We start from the raw sequence: 24,011 nt of genomic DNA, 5'->3' as shown, positions 1-24,011 counted from the left end.
ACTCACAGTGAATTCCAAGAATACTATGGGATGGTAGGACCAAACATTGAGATATGATTTTATCACTTTCTGCATCTCTTGACAATGTTTAAATGCTAATGCATCCAGATTCAGGACTAGGTTGGATAGGAGATACCAGATCCTATGTGGTAGGCTGTAATGACACTATCTAGCCACCCAGGGCGCCAAGAGGATGCACATTTTCTGTATCCTCAGTTCACAAAGTGTTTTATACCAAGAAAGCATGTAGGGGCAGATGGGATGTTGCCCAGGGAGACTCAGAGGAGGAACATCCTCCTCTTCCCCACAGCAGCCAGCATGAGGGAAAGAAGAGGAGGCATTTTCTTTTGAGCCTCCTGTCCTGCTACCCACTTCCTGGCACCACTGCCAAGTGGTGGCAGGGAAGGGGGGAAATGGGGCAGGGCATGTCAAGCAACTATGCTTCCTTCCCTTTCAAAGAGGGCAAGCAGAGCAGCTCATTCTTGCTTGCAGCAGCAGTTGGCAGGATCCAGCTGCTCACTTGCCACTGAGGAAGCAAAACTGAGCAGCTGGTTCCCACCCACCACTACACCGGTTGTGGTTGCAGGCAGGATCCAGCTGCTAAGCATCATTTCCATAAGAAGAAGCCAAGCTGATTGGCCCCTATGCCCACTCCACATTGTCTGCAAACCTGCCAGAACAGGGGTTGAGCAGGTGGCATCTGAGGAGGCCAGCAGCCTTCCCCTGTGCTCCTGCCAATTACTCGAAAGCATCCTGGCATCAGCTGGAGTATGGCAGGAGGCCAATGACAAAGTGCTGCTTAGTTGCTTTTCCCACCAACATTGACAGGGGCCCCTTGACCACAGCAACAATCCAGTTTTGCTGCTCCAGCCAAGGACTTCTGCACCCTTCAGCTTGACCGTGAGTTATCATGTCATCTGCGTGCATATGGCATGTTAAGCAAGGGGGTTTTAATAAACTCCACTACAAGCCTTAGTTAGCCTGGATGGCTTATAAGCCCCTAGAAAGCAGCAGGGGTTCAGATGGCACATTAAGCCAGCCTCCCAGTGACTTATGCTGTACAAGCCAATGCTACAGGTACAGTTCAAGGAAGACAAAAGACAGTAAAATGCCTGCTGTTCAACATCTAGACTCATATAGAGGAATTATTAAGAATTCCATCAGCATGAGATTGGGGTGACTCAGATTAATTTCCTGAGTTAGTCACTGGTGACAATTTGTAAGCTCAACAAGGTCTAGTTAGGTTGCAATACTGCAGCAGTTGTGTCAGACCAATATCCGATTAAAGAACAGGAAATGGTTATATTACTAACAGTCTTGTGGGCTATGGGATGGCTCAACATACAAGGAGAAAAAATAACTTTTTAAAGGTGTTATTTAAATGAATAAATATTTCAACAGTTAAATAACTATTTAAAGGGGCTTTTGCTGACTGTTTGGCTATAGAACAGACCCTGTACCCCTTGGATATTGGTAGCCATAAACTATCCTAAAGTGTGTCTGGGAAGAGGTAGCAAAGGAAATTGCTCAGCAGTTTTTGACCAGATACAACTTGGAATAGTATCAGTCAAAGCTTTGTATGTATCAAGTACCCGGAGGAGAGCTTTCTCTGCGGTGGCGCCCCATCTGTAGAATGTGCTCCCCAGAGAGGTCTGCCTGGCGCCGTCGTTATTTGTTTTTCGGTTCCAGGCTGACCTTTTTATTCACACAATATTTTAATAATGTTTAATATTTATAGGTTTTAATTCTGCAGCTGTGGTGTTTCCGGATTTTAACTGTATTTGTACTATATTTATTTGTGTGAGCCGTCCCGAGGCTATATAGCAAGGGGATGGCATACAAAAACTTTAAATAAATAAATAAATCAAGGGGCTCAAAACAGGCAGATAATCCAAAGAATCACCCTATAGAAATTTCCCCTTTATGGTTAGACTAAAACACCCTCAAGGTGTGAGTAACTTCACTGGTTGTAGAGATTTCACCACTTTGCCAAGTCGATAAATCCCTCTACTGGGTTGAATACCCATTTGTTTAAAGTATCCTCTTTTGAATTTTACTCAGAAGGCTGAACAAACCTTTTGTTTTCAAGAAGGAAGTGCAGTTTCTGATACTTGAGATTTTTTTCACAGCAGTTTACATATTTTAGTCATGATAGACATGACATTAAGGTGTTTGTTTAAAGTGTACTGCGTAGAAAATGTGTTGGTTCCTGGATCAGTACTAGCGAAGGCTGACACTGGAAGCTTTGGACTCTTGCTCAATCCAGGTTCCATGACATGATGTCTGACTGATCTCTCACAGCAAAAGACCATCATCAAAATCCCACTTGAACTCAGAGAAACCTAATGAGAACAGGCCTACAGAACATAGAATGCAGCAGTTCTGCTGCTCATCCATAGCTTATGTTGCCCAGACAAAGCCTAGACTAGCCACTTAGGTCTATGTTTCACCACAGGTGATGATCCACAAAAGCCTCATCTTAAAACAGACCTCCAGTCCACAGGCTATCTGGGTCTGTGAAGCTCCTTGGGGTTCTCTGGATGGCAAGTCTTAGGATTCAAGCACCATCCCCTGAAAGAATTGCTGCAGAAGGCATACCCCTGCTGTTATTTCCAATTTGATCTTGGAGGCAAGAGCAGAAATTCTTCTGCTGGCACACAAGTGAGTACTAATGCACTTTAGCCCTGTTGCTCTTTTTCTGTAAGATAAGAAACAGCAGTAAGCACTGAGACTACGCTGGAGAGAGTGGCCACTCTTCCCAGGGTGGCTAATGTCCAATTTCCAGGTACCCTCCCATTGCTGCCACCATCTTTGATCTCCAGTGTGAGAAATCAGCAGGGTGGGTGATGGAAGAGGGAGGGCATAACTTATCTGTATCAGGGAGGCCATCCATTCATCCCTTCTCTAGGAAGTCCCACTGTCTCTCATTTGTCCTATTATCTCCAATGTCAGATCTGATATAGCAAAGGAGATGTGGGACAGCCTACATCTCTGTTTCTACACTGGAAGAGGCATAGCAAATAGTCTGTGTGGCAGGATGAGATAAGGAGCAGGGCCACCCCTGATATCTCATCTGCAGTAAGTGGGTGAAGAGTACTCCAGGCCTCCATTCCCAAAGCAGTTCTGCAGCCCTGTTTATAAGGACACAGTTTTCCTGTTGCCATTGAGACATAGCAGTTTCAGCTGTGGGAATAGGTCAGAGCCAGAAAAAGGTGTATGTGAAACTTTGTCTGTCTTCAGAGATCTTTCTAGTATTGTAACATCCACCCCGTTTTCTATGATGTTCATGTGTGTAATTTGGTTTGGAGTCCTAGCCACTTTGTAGTTCCTTATACTATTATTATTCCAGACTAGCCTGGGTTTCCCTTCATTGGAACAACCCACTTGTGAGAAAATATGATTTTCCAGATTTGTGGAAAAACAAATCTGATTGCACTAGGAATCAGACAGACCCCTTCTCTCCTCCTGTTTTGTTACTGTGACTTTGTCTCAGGACCAGCTGAAATCCAAGCTCGCTTCTTAGGACAGACCTCGTTTAACCTACTTCTCAAATACTTATCCCAGTCTTTTTTCCCTTGCTTCCAAGGGTTTATCTGATTTATTTAATCCCCAAATATCTGACCTTTAAGGCAGACAAACCATTCCTACAGCAGGCTGAAAAGTCGTGTCTAAAGCCTAGTTTAAGATCCAGAGGCAGCATCTGAAAGAACAATGCTAGTTTTTCTTGAAATGCAGCTCTCTTGCTTTGCATGTGTATGTTTGAACTGCAATTGCTCTATAAAGGGTGTCCTCTCAATTAATGACTGCATGCTTTATATTCTTGTTGTGTAATATTTATTTTATTTATTTATTTAGAATTTTTGTATGCCGTCCCATTCACATAAGCCTCGGGATGGCTTCCATACAACAAATAAATAGATAGTGCACATAAAATCCAGATTCACTCTGGCTGCAAAATTAAAACCAATAGATAGTATTAAAAGTTGTTAAAATATTGTTTGAATAAAAAGGTCTTGGCCTGGTGCCGAAAAACAAATAACAATGGCACCAGGTGGAGCGCTCTGGGGAGAGCATTCCATAGGTAATAAATCCATCCATGGTTGAAGAAGTTTGTGTGTATGTGTGTATAAGCTGAGTTTCCCCTCTTTGATATAGATGCACTATCACTAATGTTTAAAAGATACTTTTAAAGATGTGCAGTTTTAGGATGTGCACAAGTTTGTACATCATCTAAAAGGAATGCATTCTATAACAGTCTTACCTCTTTTCTCTCTTTCACATTTGTTAACATGACAACAGTTGCAGATTTCTGTTCCCATATCATCCTCCAGAAATCATTTACAGTGTCTTGCTTTGGACCTACACACAGGTAAATGCAGAACATCATAGCCTTGTTAGTAATTGGAGTAGCTAATAACCAGCGTATTATGCCTATGGTGAGGGAACAACACTGGCTCCATATATACTATGTGCCAGATGTAAAGGTTTGGTACTTCTTTACCAAGTTTACTGCTAAATCCTGATGAGTTAGCAGCATTCCTTTAAGTAACCGAGTGCTGAGTTGTTGAATAGGCACCAATCCTTTTTCAGCACCTACTAAAATCGTAAGATCTAAGTGACTGGGCAGTTCATACAGGAGAAAGCACTCCTTTTATCTTATGGAAATGGACTGCTAACAGCCTCCTGGGTTATATATTTTGAGTTTACTATATATACTGCCTGTTTTCAAGTACAGCTATATATAGAAACATAACAAGTCAGAAGGGGGTCTCCTGGACCATCTAGTCTGACCCCCAGCACAAACTGTCTCCGCTCATATAATCTCCAATGTGGGAATATCCAAACTTTCCTTAAACGCCCTCACTGATGGGACCTCCACCACCTCCTGTGGAAGTCCATTCCATATCCTAGGGGTCCTAACTGTCAGGAAGTACTTCCTGACATCCAGCCTAAAGCCCAATTCCTTTAGTTTTGCCCCACTGAATCACATCCTTCTCTCCATTACAGGCGTGAACAGGTCACAGTTGTTAAGGACTAAGACAAGGTGCTTGCCAAGTCCAATAAAACACCTGTTTGCTTGACCATTGTCCTCCATGGCTTATTACTTCTAATAAGGAGGGAGTATCAGGCTGAGTTCAGGATGCGACAGACTCCTGGAGTGAGGCAGTGGTGCCAGCCTCTTTAATGGAAATGGTAACTAGGCCACTTCTAAGGAAGCCTAAACTGGAAAGAAGAAAACAAGTACAGGTCAATAGCCAAGATCCCTTTCCTGGGAAAGGTGCTCAAGTGGGTGGTCGTTGGTAAAGCTCAGGCATTATCGAGATCCATTTCATTCAGTCTTCAGCCCAGTTGGGTGACCTTTGTCAGAACAGAAACAGTGGAAGTGCAATTATTTTTATTTCCTTGAATCTCTCAAAAGCATATAATGCCATAAATCATGGTACCTCTCTCACAAGGTTATCTGGGAGGCGCTACATTGAAGTGATACTATTTTTACATGGATGATTGATCCCAGAAGGTGGTGCTAGGAATTATTGTTCCACAGGGCTTATTATTCCACAGGGCTCAGTTTATCCCCTGTACTGTTCAACATCTACACGAAGCTGCTAGGGAAGGTTGTTCAGAAGTTTGCGCTAAGATGTCACCACAAGACACATTGCACTCAGCTTTCTCTCTTCTTTTGATCAAATCCAGGTGAAGCAGCTGCTGTTCTGAATCATTGCTGGGCACAGTAATAAACTGGATGGGAGCCAATAAACTGAGACTCAATCCAGACAAGATGGAAATAGTGTTAGTAAGAGGTTCCCATTCCTGGATGAATGATATTCAACCTATTCTGGAGCGGACTAGATTCTCCTTGATTGTTTGTAATTTGGAGAAATACTTGGATTCAATTTTTTCATTACAGACTTGGGTGGACTTGGTAGCATGGAGTACCTTTTATCAGTTTATGCAGACACACGCACTACATCCTCATCTGGACTGGATATCCTAGCTGCAGTTATCCATACTCTGTGGTAATCTCCTGGGACGTTATCAATGTGTTTTATATGAGGTTGCCTTTCCAAAAAAAATGGTATGGAAACTTCAGCTGGTCCAAAATAGGGCAGCAGAATTCTTAATGGGGACTGACCAATGTGACCATATTACTTTACCAGCTGCACTGGCTGCAAGGCCATGTCCAGACCTGATTCAGAGGGCTGGTATTAATATTCAGAGGTCTAAATGGCTTGGGATCAGGCTACCTGAAAGTTTGTTTCATGCTATATGTACTCTAAGATCATCCTCAGAGGTCCTGCCAAAGGAAATCAGGTGAGTGACTAGTAATATGAGGCCCTTTTTCTGTTGTGGAAACAAGTGTTTGGAATGAATTTTCCAGAGAGGCTCACTTGGCATCTAAATTGTACCTTCTCCAATACCAGATGAAGGCCTTCTTATTTTCCCAAAATATTGGTCATTTTTGTTTTAAATCATTTACTCTGTTTTAAAACTTGGTTTCACTGCTAGGTTGCACTTCAATTTTTACTTCTATTTTTACTGAAGTTTTACCAAATCTACAAAATTTTGAAGGATGTTTTATGCTTTTAAATAGTTGTAAGCCACCCAGAGAGTTTCACTTATTTGGTGGTATAGGAAATAATAAATATATAAATATTGACCTGAAATCTTGCCAATCATGCCAAATGGGCTGTTGTTATGTGCTATCAATTCATCTCTGATTTACAGCAACCCTTCCAAAATGGCCTATCCATGGCAACCCTGCTCAGCTCTTCTAAGTTAAACTCTGTGGTTTCCTTTATGGATTCAATCCATCTCATATTTGCTCTGCCTTTTCCTCCTCTGCCTTCAATTTTTCCTAGCGTGATTGCCTTTCTCCAGTGAGTCTTGCCTTCTCGTGCTGTGTCTGAAATATGAGAACTTCAGTTTTGTCATTTTTGCTTCTAAGGAAAGCTCTGGCCTGATCTGATCTCAGACCCACTTGTTTATCTTTCTGTTGGTCCATGATGTTCACTAAACTCTTTTCCAACACCATGTTTCGATTGCATCCATTTTCCTCCTGTTGGCTTTCTTCACTGTCTGGCTTTCACACCCATACATTGTGATTGGAAATACAATAGTGTGGATGATCTCAGCCTTGGTCTCCAGTGAAACATCCATATATTTATGATTTTTTCTAGTTTCTTCACTTTTGCCCTTCCAAACCTCAGTCTTCTTCAAATTTCTTGGCTGCAGTCTCTCTTTGAGTTGATAACTGAGCCAAGATATAAAACATCTTTCACACTTTTTATTTCTTCACTGTTAACAATTATGTTTTGTAATTCTTCTGCAGTTATGGTTTTTGTTTTCTTAATATTCAGCTGCAGTCCTGCTTTTTCTTCTTTTACTTCCATCAGGAGTTGTTTCAAGTAATTGCTGCTTTCTGCCACTTGTATAGTATCATCTGCATATCTTAAATTAATAATGTTTCTTCTGCCAATTTTCACTTCTTCCTGATTCTAATCCAGCTTTCCTTATGATACGTTCTGCATACAGATTGAACAAACAGGGGGATAAAATACATTCTTGTCTGTCACCTTTGCCTATGGGAAACCATCCTGTTTCTTCATTCAGGAGCTTCTTGTCTGAAATTCAGTTATGTACCAGGACATTCAAGTGCTGAGGCATACCCATTTCTTTCAGAATTATTCATACCTTCTTGTTATCCACACAGGCAAATGTTTTGCTGTAGTCTATAAAGCATAGATTGATCTTTTTTTAATTCTTTGCTGCACTCCAGTAGCCATGCATATTTGCAACATGATCTCTGGTGCCTCTTCCTTTTCAGCATCCAGCTTGGACATCCAGCATTGCTTGCTTCATAACACAGAATCATAGAATCACAAAATACTAGAGTTGGAAGGGGCCATGAAGGACATCAGGTCCAGCCCCCTGCTGTTGCAGGACACCAGTTTACACCATCCTACTCGTATGGCTGTCCAGTTTCTTTTTGTAGTATTCTTTGGTAGTATTTCTTTGTTGCAACACTTTGAGCATCACTTTGCTTGTGTGGGAAATTAATTCAATGGTCCTACGGTTGGTGCACTCTTTTGCATCCCCTTTCTTGGGCAGGAGAAGCCATTTCTTGAAACTGGAAATGTTCAATGTATTGTTTTGTTTTCCATATTTGGTGGCATAACCTTGTTTGTATTTGGACTGATTATTTTCTGCTGCTTAGAATAGTTCTTTTGGTATCCTGTCTAGTCCAGGTGCTTTATGCTTTGCCAGTGCTTTCACTTTGCTTTCTAATATTGCAGGCCCTTCCTCATAGGATTCCACCTTGAAGAAATTTGCCATCCTTTCAACTCTTCTGTACAGTCTTTCTGTATATTCTTTCCACCTTCTCTTTATTTTCTCCTGGTCAGATTATAGCTATAGGGGCCAGCACAAGAGCAATCAGCCTAGTGCTTGTGTAGCTTGCAGACAATTCAGTATGCATGCCAGTCACAAAAGTAACTGGTTACTGAAGGGATCAGATATCTGAAAGGGGATTCAGTTCAGATCAGTTTTGCTACTGGAATGGTCAGTTCAACTACCCACAGAGTGACACAACACTAAGAAATTCGTCATTGGTTCTCCCCACTCCTCTCAGTTACACTGATACTTTTAACTTCCCTCAACCATAAATATCTTCACACAGAATCACATAGTCGACCCAGCTTCCAGTTCCTCTATGACTTTCTTTTCTCCCTCCCAGTTGTTTTCTTTCCCTCCTCCCCAAAATAAACTCCAATAACAGCAAACTCTTTGGCATTCATTGTGAATGTTCTTGACTCTATCCCCTTAACTTTTCATAGATTCCAAAACTAAAATAATTATTTCTGCATACTCAGCACAAGAATGTAAAAACTGTATTCCCCCCTTTTTAGTGGTTACCTTTCACTTATATGTGAATAGGCAACTATTTGCCATTAGAGGGAATCAATATTATTATTACATGCTTATCTGAGACAGAATTAGAGGCATACGGCTTCCTTATCACAGTAGCACTGGTTTAAATAGTTGGAGGTGGGGGATGATGTCAAATGTCCCTAGCATTTTGGCGTACAACTTTTATCAGCCTTAGCCAACATAGGCAATTGTAAGGAAACATAGGAGTTGTAGACCAAAACATCTGGAACACCAGAAGTCACTCACCTCTGGTTTAAATAGCATGGAGAAACTAAAGGAAGGTTGCATCTTTCACATGCATAATTTTTTAGACAATTTGAAATAGCAGTTTGATCTTGCAGACCAGCAAGATGCCAGAATACTATATTACATAAAATAAAAATAGAATACATTATACATCATAAAATTTGAAGTTTTGATTGGACTCATCATAAGATGAACCCAAAACACACATTTCTGATGTGTACTTTTGTATTTGCAGTTATGCAGAACAAAACCTTAAAAATGGAAAACTGGAAAATACCTTGAGCTGCTATAAATTTATTTTTTTCCTTGTAGCCCTGAGAGAAAAAAGAGATATGCCATTATTGTAATAGAAAATACATTAAAAGATGCATTTTAAAATACTCAATCTTCTGCTTTTTTAAGTCTAGTAATTAAAACAGAAAATCTATCTGCTTACATCTATGTATGAAGCATTAATGTAGTCTGAACTCTGAACTCCATCTACCTGCATTAACATTACTCTGGAATGATCATCTGTAAAGCACAAACATACATAATTAGAACCTTTTATGACAAATCTGTAAACAGTGTTTATAACTATCTGAAATACATTTTCCTTTCAAAAATGAAACAAACTGTTAAAATATTATATCCCACCTAATGTGTATTATGCACATAATAGGAATAGGAATAATATTCCTATTATGCCAATAGGAATGTTGCATAATAAATGCCAATAGGAAAGTTGCATAATAAATTGTTTATAAATATTATGGCTTCTAAATGGAGTGAGACCATATGTTTGCATGACTCAGAGAATGGAGTTTTTCAAGTATTATTGTGGTCAATACAATATTGAAAATACAAATTGTTATTAGAGAAAAACTTAGTTAATACTTTTTAGATCTTTGCACTGCTGCTTGTTTATATTTTGGCTTTAGCCTGTTGCTGTTTTAGATGCTAAGTTATGTTACTCTTTATTATATTCTTATGTTTTATTGTTTCATTAATCATACAGAAAATGTCAGTTATTGGGCAGTTCAGAAATGTAATGCATATATTCATGAAATTTAAAATATTTATCTCATTTCAATGCTGCCCCATACAAAGGTCTCTCCACAGCTTACAATAAACAAATATAAAAACTATTTAAATACAAAATAAACATAAAGCCATAACAAATGCAGCATAAAACACAACAAAACAAACTCCAAGCATTGCAAAATTAAACCCAGAGATTTTGAAACTAAGGAGACCAGGCTACCTGAATTACAAACTTGTGACTAATGGATTTATTTGGGGAATATATTTTCATAGAATAAATGCCCCTTCAGATGTGCGATCTCTTATCAACATTTGACACACACAAGTTTTCAGTATACGCTAAAGAGATTCTGATGACTTTGGAGGAAGTGTTCAGCCTGAAGCAGTAGTTTGGAGTACTGTATCTGTACAGATGGGAGCAGGGGCCAGGAGTGCCCTTTACTAACTTCAGTTGATACATAAGTCACATCCCATTCTGAATTTTAGTTACCTCCAGGTTGCATTCTTGTAATGTACTCCACATGGGCTTTCCCCCGAAGTAGCCCAGAAACTTGAGTTGGCCAGAAGCCTATGGCTAAAATATCAGCTAAGATCAGCAAGACCATATAATGCAATTCTGTGTACCAAGTTTATTGAAGAAAAATGTTTCCAAGTTCAGTTCAGATCACTGGGATTAGTCTTTAAAGTCATAAAAGAAGGATGGGGAACATGTGGGCCTACAGAGTGCAGGTCCCATCATCCCAAGACAACACAGTCAATGGTAAGGGATGATGGGAGTTGCGGTCCACCATATCCAGAGGGCCACACATTCCCTATCCATCTCCAAAATGGATTTGCTCCAGGAGTTGTTCTACTGACAAGAAGCAGCTAGAAAACTTTGTTCTGCCTTAAACTTGGAGGTCTTTGTCCTACATGAAAAGCTATTGGTGGAAAAGGAAATGAGAAAGAGGATCTCTTCAGTTGTGCTTCCCACACTAGAGGAATTCTACCTATCTAGTCCAGTATGGTCTTGTTGACCAGTAATTGTTTTTCAGAGGTTTGCTACCTCTGATCCTGGAGGCTCATGAATAGTAGCCATTATGTTTGCTGAATCCCATTCAAAGCTGTCTAAGTCAGTGCTTATCACCACATCCTGTAGAAGTAAATTCTGCAATTTAACATGCACTGTATAATGAAGTACTCTTCTTTTCATCTGTCCTGAATCTCCCACCATTCTGTTTCATGGGATGGGGCTTGGTTCTACCAGAATGGCTTCCCAAGAGCGCCCTGTGTGGCACATACATTGCCTGCTTTAAGCCTGCACTGAAAATTATTTCCTTTCAGTAGGTGTCATCTAGTTAAGTAAAAACAGCTTGAATACATCTTTACTTATGCAAAATATGTGAAATAAATGTTGTAATACATACATACATACATACATACATACATAAATTAGTTGAGAGGGCAATGGTATTAAACACTTAGGTCATAAAATGAAATAAAAGTTACTGATCAATTTGAGATCAGTGAGTTTACACTGCTGTCCTCACTTTGAAGTTTCATTGAAGAAGCATGTTCACCTTCAGGATGTCTTAGACTCTCTAAATGTTCTCTTTTCATTTCTGATGCCACATTTGTGTCTATTTATTCTTTTGAGTAGAGGCTGACCTGTTAGTTATATGAAGACAGCCTGAGGGCAGGTTGATAGGTAATACAAGTTCAGGTAGGGGATTAGCAAAGTAATAATGTACATGATTACTGTAGTCTCCTACAGCTTCCAGCTAAAACCATTCAAATACTTCACCAGTGATGTACCTAAATGATACCAGCTTTAGTTGTAGGCCTGCTTTTGTTTGCAGACAGTATCACATCTTACATGATTATTCAGCAATACATCATAGAAGTGAGCCACAAATCCATTGACGAATCACCTCGGTCCCACATCTAATCAGACAACAGTATTACAGAACCTAACAACATCAGGAATTCATTCACATACACATCTATCAACATGACATAGAAATTCATGATACAGATACATGTCATCACTTATCAACATTTGCATTGCTGAATTAGAGTTTATCAGTAAGTTTCATTCTATTTGTATAGCCCTTAATCAAGACAATGACCCACATCATATGCATCAATAACCCATTGACTGTCTGCTACACTGACATTTTCCATTTTACTGCAAAATCCACCGTCAGTGTCTGAACCTGGAATGATGTATTGTTTGAGCTAAACAACCTAGGGTTAACTGCTTGGTTGTTCAGTCCCAACATAAACCAGCCATCCATGGTTCAGATGGCAGAACCTTATAAAGAAGAAAGTTGTGGTTTATGAGCAAAAGCAGAAGAGGCAGTAATGCTGCAAGCATCTGCATGCTTCTTTACAACCTTTAAAAAATAATGGGTTATCTGTGCCTCTCTTCTCCATTGAAAGATGTTAAAAAGCAAAGCTAGAAAGACTGCCTAGTCACCATTTTCGCCATTGTGAATGGTTATTCAATACACTTGAAAACATTTAAGCTTCACCCATTTTTAACACTATACCTCTTGAATTCCAAGAAGTATAGTGTTAACTGTTACTATTACTGTTTATAATTGTTCTCAGGTAATTGTGAACTGAAGTTAACAGCTTCATGTATCAAATAAAGCAGACTCTATTCCTTAAAAGCTTACACAACATTAATATGCTAGCTTTTAAGGTGCCATGGAACCATCAGTTCTAATACAGGTTAATATAGTGAATTGTCTAGAAAAAGTTAAGACTATCCTGAATATTCCAAATGCATGACTTATATTGAACACAGAAACATTTAAATACATACAAGGTAATATGTTTGGATATCTGTTTTTCTCTCTGTTTTCCTCTTTATTTGCCATCTCAAGTGTACCTTGCATACATCCAGGTGGTAATGACTGCAGAAAAAAATAAGTTGTGTCAGTTCAAAACAGCACCCTATAATAAATAGTTAAACAAATCTGTTTAAACAGATTTCTTCCCAGATCAGAAAAATACTTCAGGTCCAAACTAAGATGTGACATTTACCATATAGTTTCCTTCTCTGCAGTAATTCATTTAAAAAGCAAACACCCAGCAACAATAAACTAGAGGTATCAACTTCACAACTAACAACAACAACATTAGGAAGGCCAGCTTGGATTTGGGTGATGATATGTATGCAGAGACAAGAAGGGAACTGGAAGTTTTGTCCCTACAACAATCCTGATCAGAATTGCTCTCTGCTTAAGGGTTATCCTCCTATGCAAAGTAGAAGGCCTTCTTAGTGGTAGCCCTGCAACAGGACCTACTGAGGTCCACCTGGCATCAACATGGTCAGTTCTGGTGCCAAGTTAAGCCTGTATTCGCAGGCATTTGATGGCAGATGATGTAGCTTTTCATGGTTGTTTTATTGGGTCCCAGCATTGTACTGTAAAGGAAGGTTGCCTGCCTATAACTGTCATTCTTTGAGTGGTCATTTGTAGCATATAGGCTCGGGACCTGTATGGAGCCTCCCTTCAGAAAGTTTCTATAGCTGAGAATGTTTTAGCAGGAATGTCCATATATCTGAGAGGGTTTCCACCCATTCCCTTCAGTTCTTCTTTGACTGCTACTGTGGTAGCCTATCTCCCTCCTCCCTGTAAAATACACTGTGGTCCCAATCCAGGTTGAGTAACCTCATGAGTTTATGCAAAGAAAAATTAATTATGCAAGAGCAAAATAACTGATAATCATCACATTTTGGTTCAAGTTGTTAAGAAAATGGCAAATTTCAAGAGCATTAAAAAACAGCAATCCTCAGACATTTCTTCTCAAAGCTACAGAACAAAGCATACTGGTGAGATTAGACAGTTTATCAGTTGATAAGGAAGTCTTTTCGTATAGGTTACTTTTTGTCGCCACAGCAAATACAAATTTGTTGTTTGTGGTTTCAATATTTGACTCCACCCACTAACTTTTTATTCTCCTTAAAGGAACATAAAGAAAGTAGAAGGCTTATTGTGACCAATTATAAAAGAAAATGGTGCAGATTATTTAAATAAACTGGCTTTTCCTTAATTTCTCTTCAAGAGATTTGTCAAAGAATAAGATGCCATTTAAATTAAAACAGTGTTAAGTTTAATTATTCTGTGCCTCAGAAACCACTTCTTGCAAATGCATCAGAAAAATTGTGTAAAACTGGTAAACTGAACTTCTCTTTTTATATGAAACTGCAATACAGAGTAAGGCAAAGAAGATAAATGTGTTCCTATTTCAGAGTTCTGTAGAAAAACCGAGTGCAGGACAAAACAGAACTTTCCCATGTTTCTTAACCCTCCTATCTTGTTCTCATAAACTATCCCACATATGTTAACCCTCCTGCCTAGTTCACACAAACCATCTGAATTTTGATCTGGAAGTCCTGATCCTAAAACTCATTATGTACAGAATAGGGTCCTCTTGGCACAAGATAAATGCTCTACTTAAGTAATTTTATCCTGGCCACTTCATGCCTCCAGAATGGCATGAAATTTACATTTGCCCAGTTAGCAGCATTGGAAGTAAACATAACCCAGAGGGCCTTGGACACATCGCTACAGGAATCTTGAACCTCCTTTTATTCTTATGGCCAAATACATTTTGTAGAAGTTCTCATGACCACATTCCAGTGATGAATGGAACTGAATACAAACAGTGATGTGACAAAACATTTAGCATCTTTTAGCAAGTCTATAAGGCTAAGGAAATGCCTTTCGTGCATTTAGAAAGGGCAAGAAACTGACCCCAAACCAGGAAACCACTGAAGAGTTGACAGCTGAGGAAAAGGGGATGTAGCTGGGACAGGGGGGCACGATCCTCTTGAGAACCGTTGGGTGAGACCCCCCAGGAGCACCAGGCTGGCATCTAGGCCTGAGCTTCTGTGCCCTTTTACCAGAACACTGGTGATTAAGACATAGATAAGAAAATAAGTTGTTCTTCCCCAACTCCCCCACATGATTTCTTACCTTTTGTTACTTAAATAGTAACAAAAGTAGTAGCATTTCAAAGTTATCTTACATATGAAGATGTTTCTAACCTATATTGTATTTGTAATACAATTTAATCTTAAATTCTTCTGGGATTTACATTAAGTGTCCCCTCTTTTGCATAGCATTTATTAATCTTGCTTTCAAGATCTTTATGGAGCCCTGCACAGTTCTGAAGATGTACTAGTTGGTGACAGAGATGAGCAAAATGCCATCACAGACATGAATAACATGTTGGTGTTTGGATTACTCCATTTCAGATTACTAAATCTTCCTCTTATCTCCCCCAGGCCCTACTACTGTCAGTCAGTTTTCTATACCACTTAGCATGCTATAATATTTGGGTTGTTTTTGGACTCCCCACTTTCAGGGATTTTCCTAAAGCCTGAAACTACTGCAGTTCCTTTTCTCTTGTGCATTAGTTGTCATGAGCACATTTCCCTCCTCCTTTCCCTTTCTAGCAGACTAAAACAGAAGCTCATAAAATACAGTCCTTGATTAGAACTTTACAGGTTTAGCTGTGATATAGGCCATTTTGTATGAGAGCTGTTAACTGGTTGCATAAATTGGGGCAATGCTCCCTCTGATCTGTGGGAGTAGCTTCTGCCCATATGTTCATTTACTTTCTTCCTTTTCCCAGAGTCTTGACTGCAGGGTAAGAGTGGTTCACATTGCTTGTGGGGTCACTTTGGCTATGTAAGAAACAGCACTCACAATACTAACAGAGGGAATTATTTGTATCATTATCAGAATTATCAGCCCACTCGATATACAGTTATCGCTTTTTTCTTCCATTCCTCTTTTCTTCCATTCCCCATCAAATACATAGCATACCATTTGACCATCAAACACTTAAAAGCTGGATGACTTTTATTTGTCTATTTGAGGAATTTATTTATTCCACATGAAAAGATAAACATTCATTTGACAGAGATATAGCACTGTGAAAACATTTAAATGAATGACCGCAACATAAATTGCTGACATATTGCAGAGCTGCTAACTACAGGGCTCACTTCACACTGAATTATAGGTTTAAAGGGCACTACCTCATATTTGAGACAATTTAATTGGCAAGATGAGCTCATTTTAAAAAGGGGGAGCAGATTGTCTATTGCCATAGCTACTTCCATTGAAAATTGTTGAAAACTGATTATGAATAATTTAGTTTTGAATAAATTAGTTATGTGAAATTCAGTTTTACATGGCTCCTCATAAGAGCTCATAAAACAGAGCCAGCAAAGTATGATCCTGTTTGCTACTCAGCTCGTGGCCAGGCTAAGACACCCAAGAAAACTCACATATGCAACCACAGTATAGCAGGAAGCAGAACAAGCTTTCTTTCTGACCAAAGTGGGGAGACGTTTAACAAGAAACCTTAAAGCCTACAAAAGCAGCCCCTGACAGACTATAATTACTGGGCAGCAAAGACTCAGAATCTTGATTAGTACTTAAAATCTCTTAGGTTATGATTAACATGCCTCTTTTTCCTTAAATCTGGCACTACGTTTCTTCATAGGGAGAAGGTTCTCATACATTGCTGATATCAAAAAGAGGCCCACAGATGGTTTTGAAAATCTGAGAAATGTCCAATCTCCCACTCACCAGGCTAAGCCAATGGCTGCACATTGCTATCATGGTTAGACTTCTGTAATATTCATGTACATGGGCCTGCACACTATTTTAGAGAGATACTGGAGTTCTGTTTGGGATAATTTAGTGACAAAATATCTTTTTCCCCTCTAGAAAGATACTTTACTGATATCACTTTTCTTTTCAACAAGGCTTTATGGTATGAGAAACTTCATGGTTTCATAATGTTGAATATGAAAGCTGGATTTGTATCTCTTAAGTGTGAAAGTAGGGTCCTATAGGAAAGAAAAGTAATTCAGTTCAGCAAATATTGGAAAGCGTCATCAGGTCTGGACAATATGACCATCACCAATACGACCATCCAAAGTTAAGATTCCCCATCAGTTTCGCTGCCTTTCACTGTTCAGTATTTCTCAGAGGGCGCAGTCAACACTAAGCCACAGATGCTCACTCAGAATTGGAAATGCTGTAAAGCAATTTTGCAAAGAACCTGGAGAAGCAGTTAAGAAATCAGCCAAAATGGGGGACAAGACCCAACACTTATTTCCGGGAAGGAATATCACTCTGAACCAAAAACAATTGAAAAACAACCAGGCAGAGCAGAACAGCACTCTGGAACAAACTGAAAAAGGGGAGGCATTGTAATAATCAAAAACATGAGAATGAAGCTTTCTTTTGAATTCAGGCAGAGCAGTAATTGAGAAAAGAGCTTTAAGGTTCTACATGCCCACTTTCATATATGATCCTGTGCTGGAAGGGAACAGTGAACCCAGTCCCCTCCGTGATACTGCTGGAAAATTTGGTCTTATCCGTAAAATTTTGAACATGCTAAAGTCCAAACTAAATGTTCTCTTAATCATGCATAGTGGAGTTATGCATATTTCCCCCTACTCTCCTGCAAATGCATATGATCCTGATTTGGACTGAGGCCATGGCACTTTGGGAAAGAAAGGTCTCAGTCCAAATCAGGATCACATACATTGAGCTTTCCCCTCACCCTTGTTTAAATAAGAATGGCTGCAAGGAGGAGCGTAACCCATCCTATCCCAAAGCCCCATGGTCCCCAAAAAACCAGAACTGCATGTACTTACAGGAAAATAGTGAAAACAATTTTGCATACCTGCATTATGCATGATTAGTTTCACTCTTTCAAAATGGTACATTTGCCTTCCTGCTCAATGGGCAGCATTGAATAAAGTGCTTACACCCTATTAGTTCCCTTTTTTGCTGTCAACTCCTGTACTGGAGAATAAAGATTTAGAGCCCCACAAAAACCAGGAAGGAGAAAAGTGCTTATTTCTGAAATGGGGCAGGTCAGCAAAGCTCATATAAATAAGGCCCACTAACATGTCCTGATCTGAAGCAAAGTTTGGGAAGTGTTGAATGTCTGTTGCACAAGAATGGTCCTGCTTGTGCAACACAATCTCCCGGGTACAAAAAAATCAGTGAGGACACAGGCACCCTATTGAATACCATCCTATGAATCTGTACAATCAGTAGCAGAGTTTATAGAATATAGACTTCTAAAAGATTGTAAGACAAATGCAAAATTGGTCCTATATTCATTCTTCCTTTAGGTCACTTATTACACAGCATTTTTATTGAAGAAAAATAACAACTGCTACTACTATTAGGTTGACTTACATTAAATTCTTCCCGAAATAATTTCCCATCATCAGCTGCTCTTATTCTTATTTCCTCTTCAAGGTGTTCCACTGGAATAGGAAAATATTTCTTTGGGCCAGAGGGAGACCGCCTAAGAAGCATAACTCTTTGCTGTTCTGTCAAAATAGGATACAAGGCAGTGCATTTTTATTGCCATTTAACAACTTTATTCATTTATTTATTTAGGAAATGTATTTTTATAACTGATTTTAAAGGACATCAGAAAGCATTGAACAAGCAATCTTACAGTATTAGTGTGAGCAAAAATAGGCCAAATAACACATTCAGTGGTATGTGGTAGACTTAAAATAGTGCAAGAACCTATGGAAAGCAATCTCAAATCCTGGGTTGTGTCCCAAAATAAATAATTTACTGTAACATATGTGAAATACAATTCCTTTTGGCATTAACTTTTCTATTAATTAGACTATAACCTTAGTTATAGTTCCATGGGTAGACAGAATAATTTATACTTTCATAGCAAGAAACTCAGCTTCATTAGATTTACTTTTAACTACATCTGGACTTTCAACATAGGGAATGTTTAGAGGACCTCAGAGACTTAATGAATAAATAAGTCAGGCACTGTGGCTGAGAAGTAAAGATGGAACAAGGATAAAATGCCAAGATATCCTTAAATGAATGTGAAATGACATGCATGATATAAAGACTTCCCTATCAATGGAACTGGTAAAACCTGTGCCTTGGCTGTGTATCAAACAGAAAACCAGCATGTCTTTAAGAAGAGTTCTCACCACTTTCCCTGGCAGCTAGTTTTCTTTGTGCAGGGAACTTTTGTAATAGAGTAACATTTAATCAAGTAAACCTTCAATCTAAAATCCTTCCATCCACCTGAAAGTTTACAACACAAGTAAAACCAGTCAAATTAGCAGGAATGGGAATGAAAGGGAACATGATAGCAAAGGTAGCAATATCGAAATATCCAAAAGGATATTGTAAAATGAGAAACAAAAAGCTACAGCTAGTGTGACTGAGGAAAGGTAAAGAAGAAAAATTTGCAAAACATGTTCCAGAACAGTCAATTAGATTTCAAGGGAAACAAAGAAAGGAACACATAATTATAAGAAGAATTGTGTAGTAAGGGAACATGTTAAAACTCTTTCTTTCTTGGAAACTTTGAAGATGACCCAGTGAGCATCTGTTGAAATTTGTTACATCTAGGGAAATGTGATATTAGATGAGGTAGAACTGGACTGTTCCTTGATGCTTACTCCAATTATATAATTTTATGACATGACAATATTTGACCTGAAAGCAGAAGAGTTTCTATCTATTCTATCTATTCACTATCCCTTTAGATACTGTAAAACATTCTGTACACTGAAAAGCATTAAATGTATGACATTTCTGGAAAAGTGGGTTGGAGTCAGATAATCTTACTTAGAGTGGACCCATTGAAACATAGAACACAGAGCGAGTCAGAAGGGACCTCTCGGGCCATCTAGTCTGACCTCTGGCACCAGCCGGCTCCGCTCACAACATGCCCACCATGTGGGCGTCCAGTCTATCCCTGAACACCCGCACCGATGGGGCCTCAATGACCTCTCGTGGAAGCCCATTCCACACCCTCGGGGTCCTGACTGTCAGGAAGTGCTTCCTCGCATCCAAACGAAACCTTGGCTCCCTGAGCTTTGCTCCATTGGAGCGCGTTCTGCCTTCCTCTGCAGGGGAGAACAGGTCTCTACCCATCTCTATGTGACATCCTCTCACATACCTGTATGTCGCCAACATATCCCCTCTGAGTCTCCTCTTCTCCAGGCTGAAGAGACCCAGTTCCCTCAGTCTCGCCTCATACAGCATCCCCTGCAAACTGGCCACCAACCTTGTGGCCCTACGCTGCACTGACTCCAACCTGACTATATCCTTTCTGTAATGAGGGGCCCAAAACTGAACACAATACTCCAGTTGCGGGCGCACTAGAGTCATGTAGAGTGGTAGTAATACCTCTCTTGATCTAGAAGCCACACTTCTGGCTATGCAACCAAGGGTGGTGTTCGCCCTCTTGACCACTGCATCACACTGCTGACTCATGTTTAGCCTGCAGTCAACCAGTACCCCGAGGTCCCTTTCACGAGTGCTGCTCTCCAGCCACTTGTCACCTAACCTGTACTTATGACAGCTACTCCTATGCCCCAAGTGCAAGACCTTGCACTTATCCACATTGAATGCCATCCTGTTGTCTCCTGCCCACTTCCATAGTCTGTCCAGATCCTTTTGGATCTGGAGTACCTGCTCCTCAGTTGTGGCCACTGCTCCAGTTTTAGTGTTGTCTGAGAATTTGATCAGGAGACTGTTCACCCCTTCTTCCATGTCGTTAATGAAAAGATTAAACAGGATCGGCCCCAGGACAGAACCCTGGGGGACCCCGCTTGTTACTGGCCGCCATCCCGATGATTCTCCACTAATGGTTACCTTCTGCTTTTGGTCAGTCAACCATGCCCTAATCCACCGGACAGTGCTTTGGTGTATCCCAAAACTCCTCAGTTTCTCCACCAGGATATCATGGGGCACTTCGTCAAAGGCCTTGCTGAAATCCAGGTATACCACATCCACTGCATCCCCTCCATCTAGCCATTGTGAAACCTTGTCATAGAATTCCACAAGGTTTGTCTGGCAGGACCTGTTTTTGCGGAAGCCGTGTTGTGTGGCTGTCAGCCTCCCTTCCCTATCTAGCATCACTAGATCTCTCTCTATTATGAGCCTTTCCATTGGTTTTCCTATAATGGACGTAAGGCTAACCGGTCTATAATTCCCCATGCCCTTTCTACTACCCTTTCTGAAAATTGGGACCACCGATGCCACCCTCCAGTCCTCTGGAACTTCACCCGTTTTCCACGAGGTCTCAAAAATGGAGGCCAGCGGGCGTGAGAGAACCCCTGCCAACTCTCTAAGTACTCTCAGGTGTAACCCATCAGGGCCTGGAGCCTTTGTAATGTCTAATGCCCTGAGGAGCCTCTCGACTTCAAGGGGGGTGACCCTAATCTGTGCTCCTAAGTCCCCAGCCTCATCTAATCTCCTATGCAGATATCCCCCGTCCTGCTTTGGGGAGAACACAGGCAAAATAGTCATTTAGCATCTGTGCCTGTTCCCTCATATCAGTCACTAGATCTCCTTCTTCCTTATTTAGTGGTCCCACCACTTGTCTCCCCTTCCTCTTCCTATTTACATGATGAAAGAAGCCCTTTTTATTGCTCTTGATATTCTTGGCAAGTCTCAGCTCATAATCAGCCTTAGCCTTGCGAAGAATCCTTCTGCAACGGGCCTCCTCCTCCCAGTATATCCTTTTGTCTATTTCCCCCAGTACCCATTTCCTATGGAGGTTCCTCTTTCGTCTAATCCCTCTAACCACCTCCTTTTGCATCCATGGCGGCACTCTCCTCCGCCTCCCCACCTTACTGGCTAGAGGTATCGTCCAGGCTTGCGCCTCCAAAACCTCTCTTTTGAGTGCTATCCACCCATCCTCAACTCGCTTACCTTCCTGTAACCTATCCCAGGAGACTTTCCCCAGTGTGGCCTTCAGTTGGCCAAAGTTGGCCCTCTTGAAGTCCCAGCTTCTAGTGCTCGACCTGCTGTCCGTCCGCAGTCCCCTGATCTCAAAGCAAAGGATGGAGTGATCACTCGCATCCAGAGCTCCCCTAATCTGTACTTCATCTATCAGCTCCTTCCTATTGGTCAAGACCAAGTCAAGGATGTTTCCCCCCCTCATCGCCTCTCGGACCCTCTGTGTGAAAAACACTCCCTCAATAGCTTCTAGGAAGCGACGTGACCTGGCTGTCACTGCCAAGTCTCCCAAGTAATATCCGAGAGACTGAAATCTCCCATAATTACTGTCTCTCCCCCGAGATATCCTTAGAAGCTGGCCTATCAGGACATCATCCAGGGTCTCAAGTTGACCTGGAGGGTGATAACATACCGCCGCTGTCAGGTCTCTTTCCCTGTCAAAACCCCTAAGTTTCACCCAGACTACCTCTACCAAATCCCCATCTGTGCTGCATTCTATCTCACTGCATCCTATCCCTTCCCTGATGTATAAGGCCACACCCCCACCTCTCTTTCCCATTCTGTCCTTTCTAAAAAGGTGATACCCTTCTATGTTCAAATTCCAGACTTGCCTTTCATCTCACCAAGTTTCTGTGAATCCCACCAGATCATACCCTCCTATTCCCAGGAGAGCTTCAAGCTCTTCCTGCTTATTACCCATTTATTTATGTATTTATGTATTTATGTATTTATTAAAACATTTTTATGCCACCCCATTCGCCGAAGCCTCGGGGCAGCTTACAACAATAAATTAAAATAATTATAATCTTAAATTAAAAAAATATAAACATTAGATTAAAAATACAAAAATACAGTATAAAATAAGCCGCCCTGGCCAAATAAAATTCAATAATATTAACATTTAAAATACTGCTTAAATAAAAAGGTCTTCGCCTGGTGCCGAAAAACAAATAACGACGGCGCCAGGCGGACCTCTCTGGGGAGCGCATTCCATAACTTAGGTGCCACCGCTGAGAAAGCCCTCCTCCGAGTAACCACCCTCCTAACTTCTTCCATGGAGGGCTCCCGGAGAAGGGCCTCTCCCGCCGATCTCAGGGGGCGGCTGGGCATATAAGGATGTAAGCGCTCCTTCAGGTAACCAGGACCCAAGCAGTTTAGGGCTTTATAGGTCATCACCAACACCTTGAATTGGGCCCGGACTTCAATGGGAAGCCAGTGAAGCTGACGGAGGACTGGAGTCACGTGAACATAACGCCCAGTCCCCGTCAGCAACCTGGCAGCTCTATTTTGAACCAATTGAAGTATCCTGACCGTCTTCAAGGGTAGCCCCACGTAGAGCGCGTTACAGAAGTCAAGACGGGAAGTCACCAGCGCATGTGTCACTGTCGCAAGGCAGTCGTACTCCAGGTAGGGGCACAGCTGATGAATCAGCCAAAGCTGGAGGAAAGCGCTCCTCGCCACTGCTGTCACCTGAGCTTCCAGTGAAAGCTCCAGGTCGAGGAGCACTCCCAAGCTGCGAACCTTGTCCCTAAGAGGGAGTGCAACCCCATTCAGAACAAGGTTCAGTTCACCCTCTCCGAAGCCCGATCCGCCAACCAACAGGACCTCCGTCTTGTCTGGATTGAGCTTCAGTTTATTGGCCCTCATCCAGCCCATTACCTCGGCCAGGCACCGGTTCAGTACAGCCACTGCCTCACCTGGATTGGTGGAAAATGAGAGGTAGTGCTGGGTATCATCAGCGTATTGATGGTTCCGCAGCCCACACCTCCTGATGACCTCTCCCAGCGGTTTCATGTAGATGTTGAACAGCAAAGGGGACAAAATGGACCCCTGCGGTACTCCATGGCATAACTGCCATGGCGCAGAGCCATAGTACCCCAGCACCACCTTCTGGAACTGGCCATTGAGATAGGAGCGGAACCACTGCAAAGCAGTGCCTCCAACCCCCAATCCTGCAAGCCTATCCAGAAGGATACCATGGTCGATGGTATCAAAAGCCGCTGAGAGGTCCAGAAGAACCAACAGGGACGCACTCCCCCTGTCCTT

At 41.1% G+C, this 24,011-nt stretch overlaps 1 protein-coding gene across 9 annotated transcripts in view; it reads right to left on the bottom strand.

Moving 5' to 3' along the window:
• The window catches only part of PTPRE (protein tyrosine phosphatase receptor type E), a 147,527-nt gene that overhangs the window by 26,311 nt on the left and 97,205 nt on the right, over nt 1–24,011 (bottom strand). For all 9 annotated transcript variants that reach the window (XM_044445598.1, XM_044445596.1, XM_044445597.1 and 6 more), the window contains 5 exons: nt 18,423–18,559; nt 13,007–13,097; nt 9,611–9,687; nt 9,452–9,488; nt 4,262–4,359 (listed from right to left, as the gene is read on the bottom strand). In XM_044445598.1, coding sequence (XP_044301533.1) covers nt 4,262–4,359; nt 9,452–9,488; nt 9,611–9,687; nt 13,007–13,097; nt 18,423–18,559 — 440 coding nt within the window. The remainder of the gene's footprint in view (nt 1–4,261; nt 4,360–9,451; nt 9,489–9,610; nt 9,688–13,006; nt 13,098–18,422; nt 18,560–24,011) is intronic.

The sequence above is a fragment of the Varanus komodoensis genome, unplaced genomic scaffold (genome assembly GCF_004798865.1).
Source record: "Varanus komodoensis strain SLA01 unplaced genomic scaffold, ASM479886v1 scaffold49, whole genome shotgun sequence".
Classification (NCBI taxonomy): domain Eukaryota; kingdom Metazoa; phylum Chordata; class Lepidosauria; order Squamata; family Varanidae; genus Varanus; species Varanus komodoensis.
Note: the sequence above shows the minus strand (reverse complement) of the source record. Positions and strands in the feature narration are given on the sequence as shown.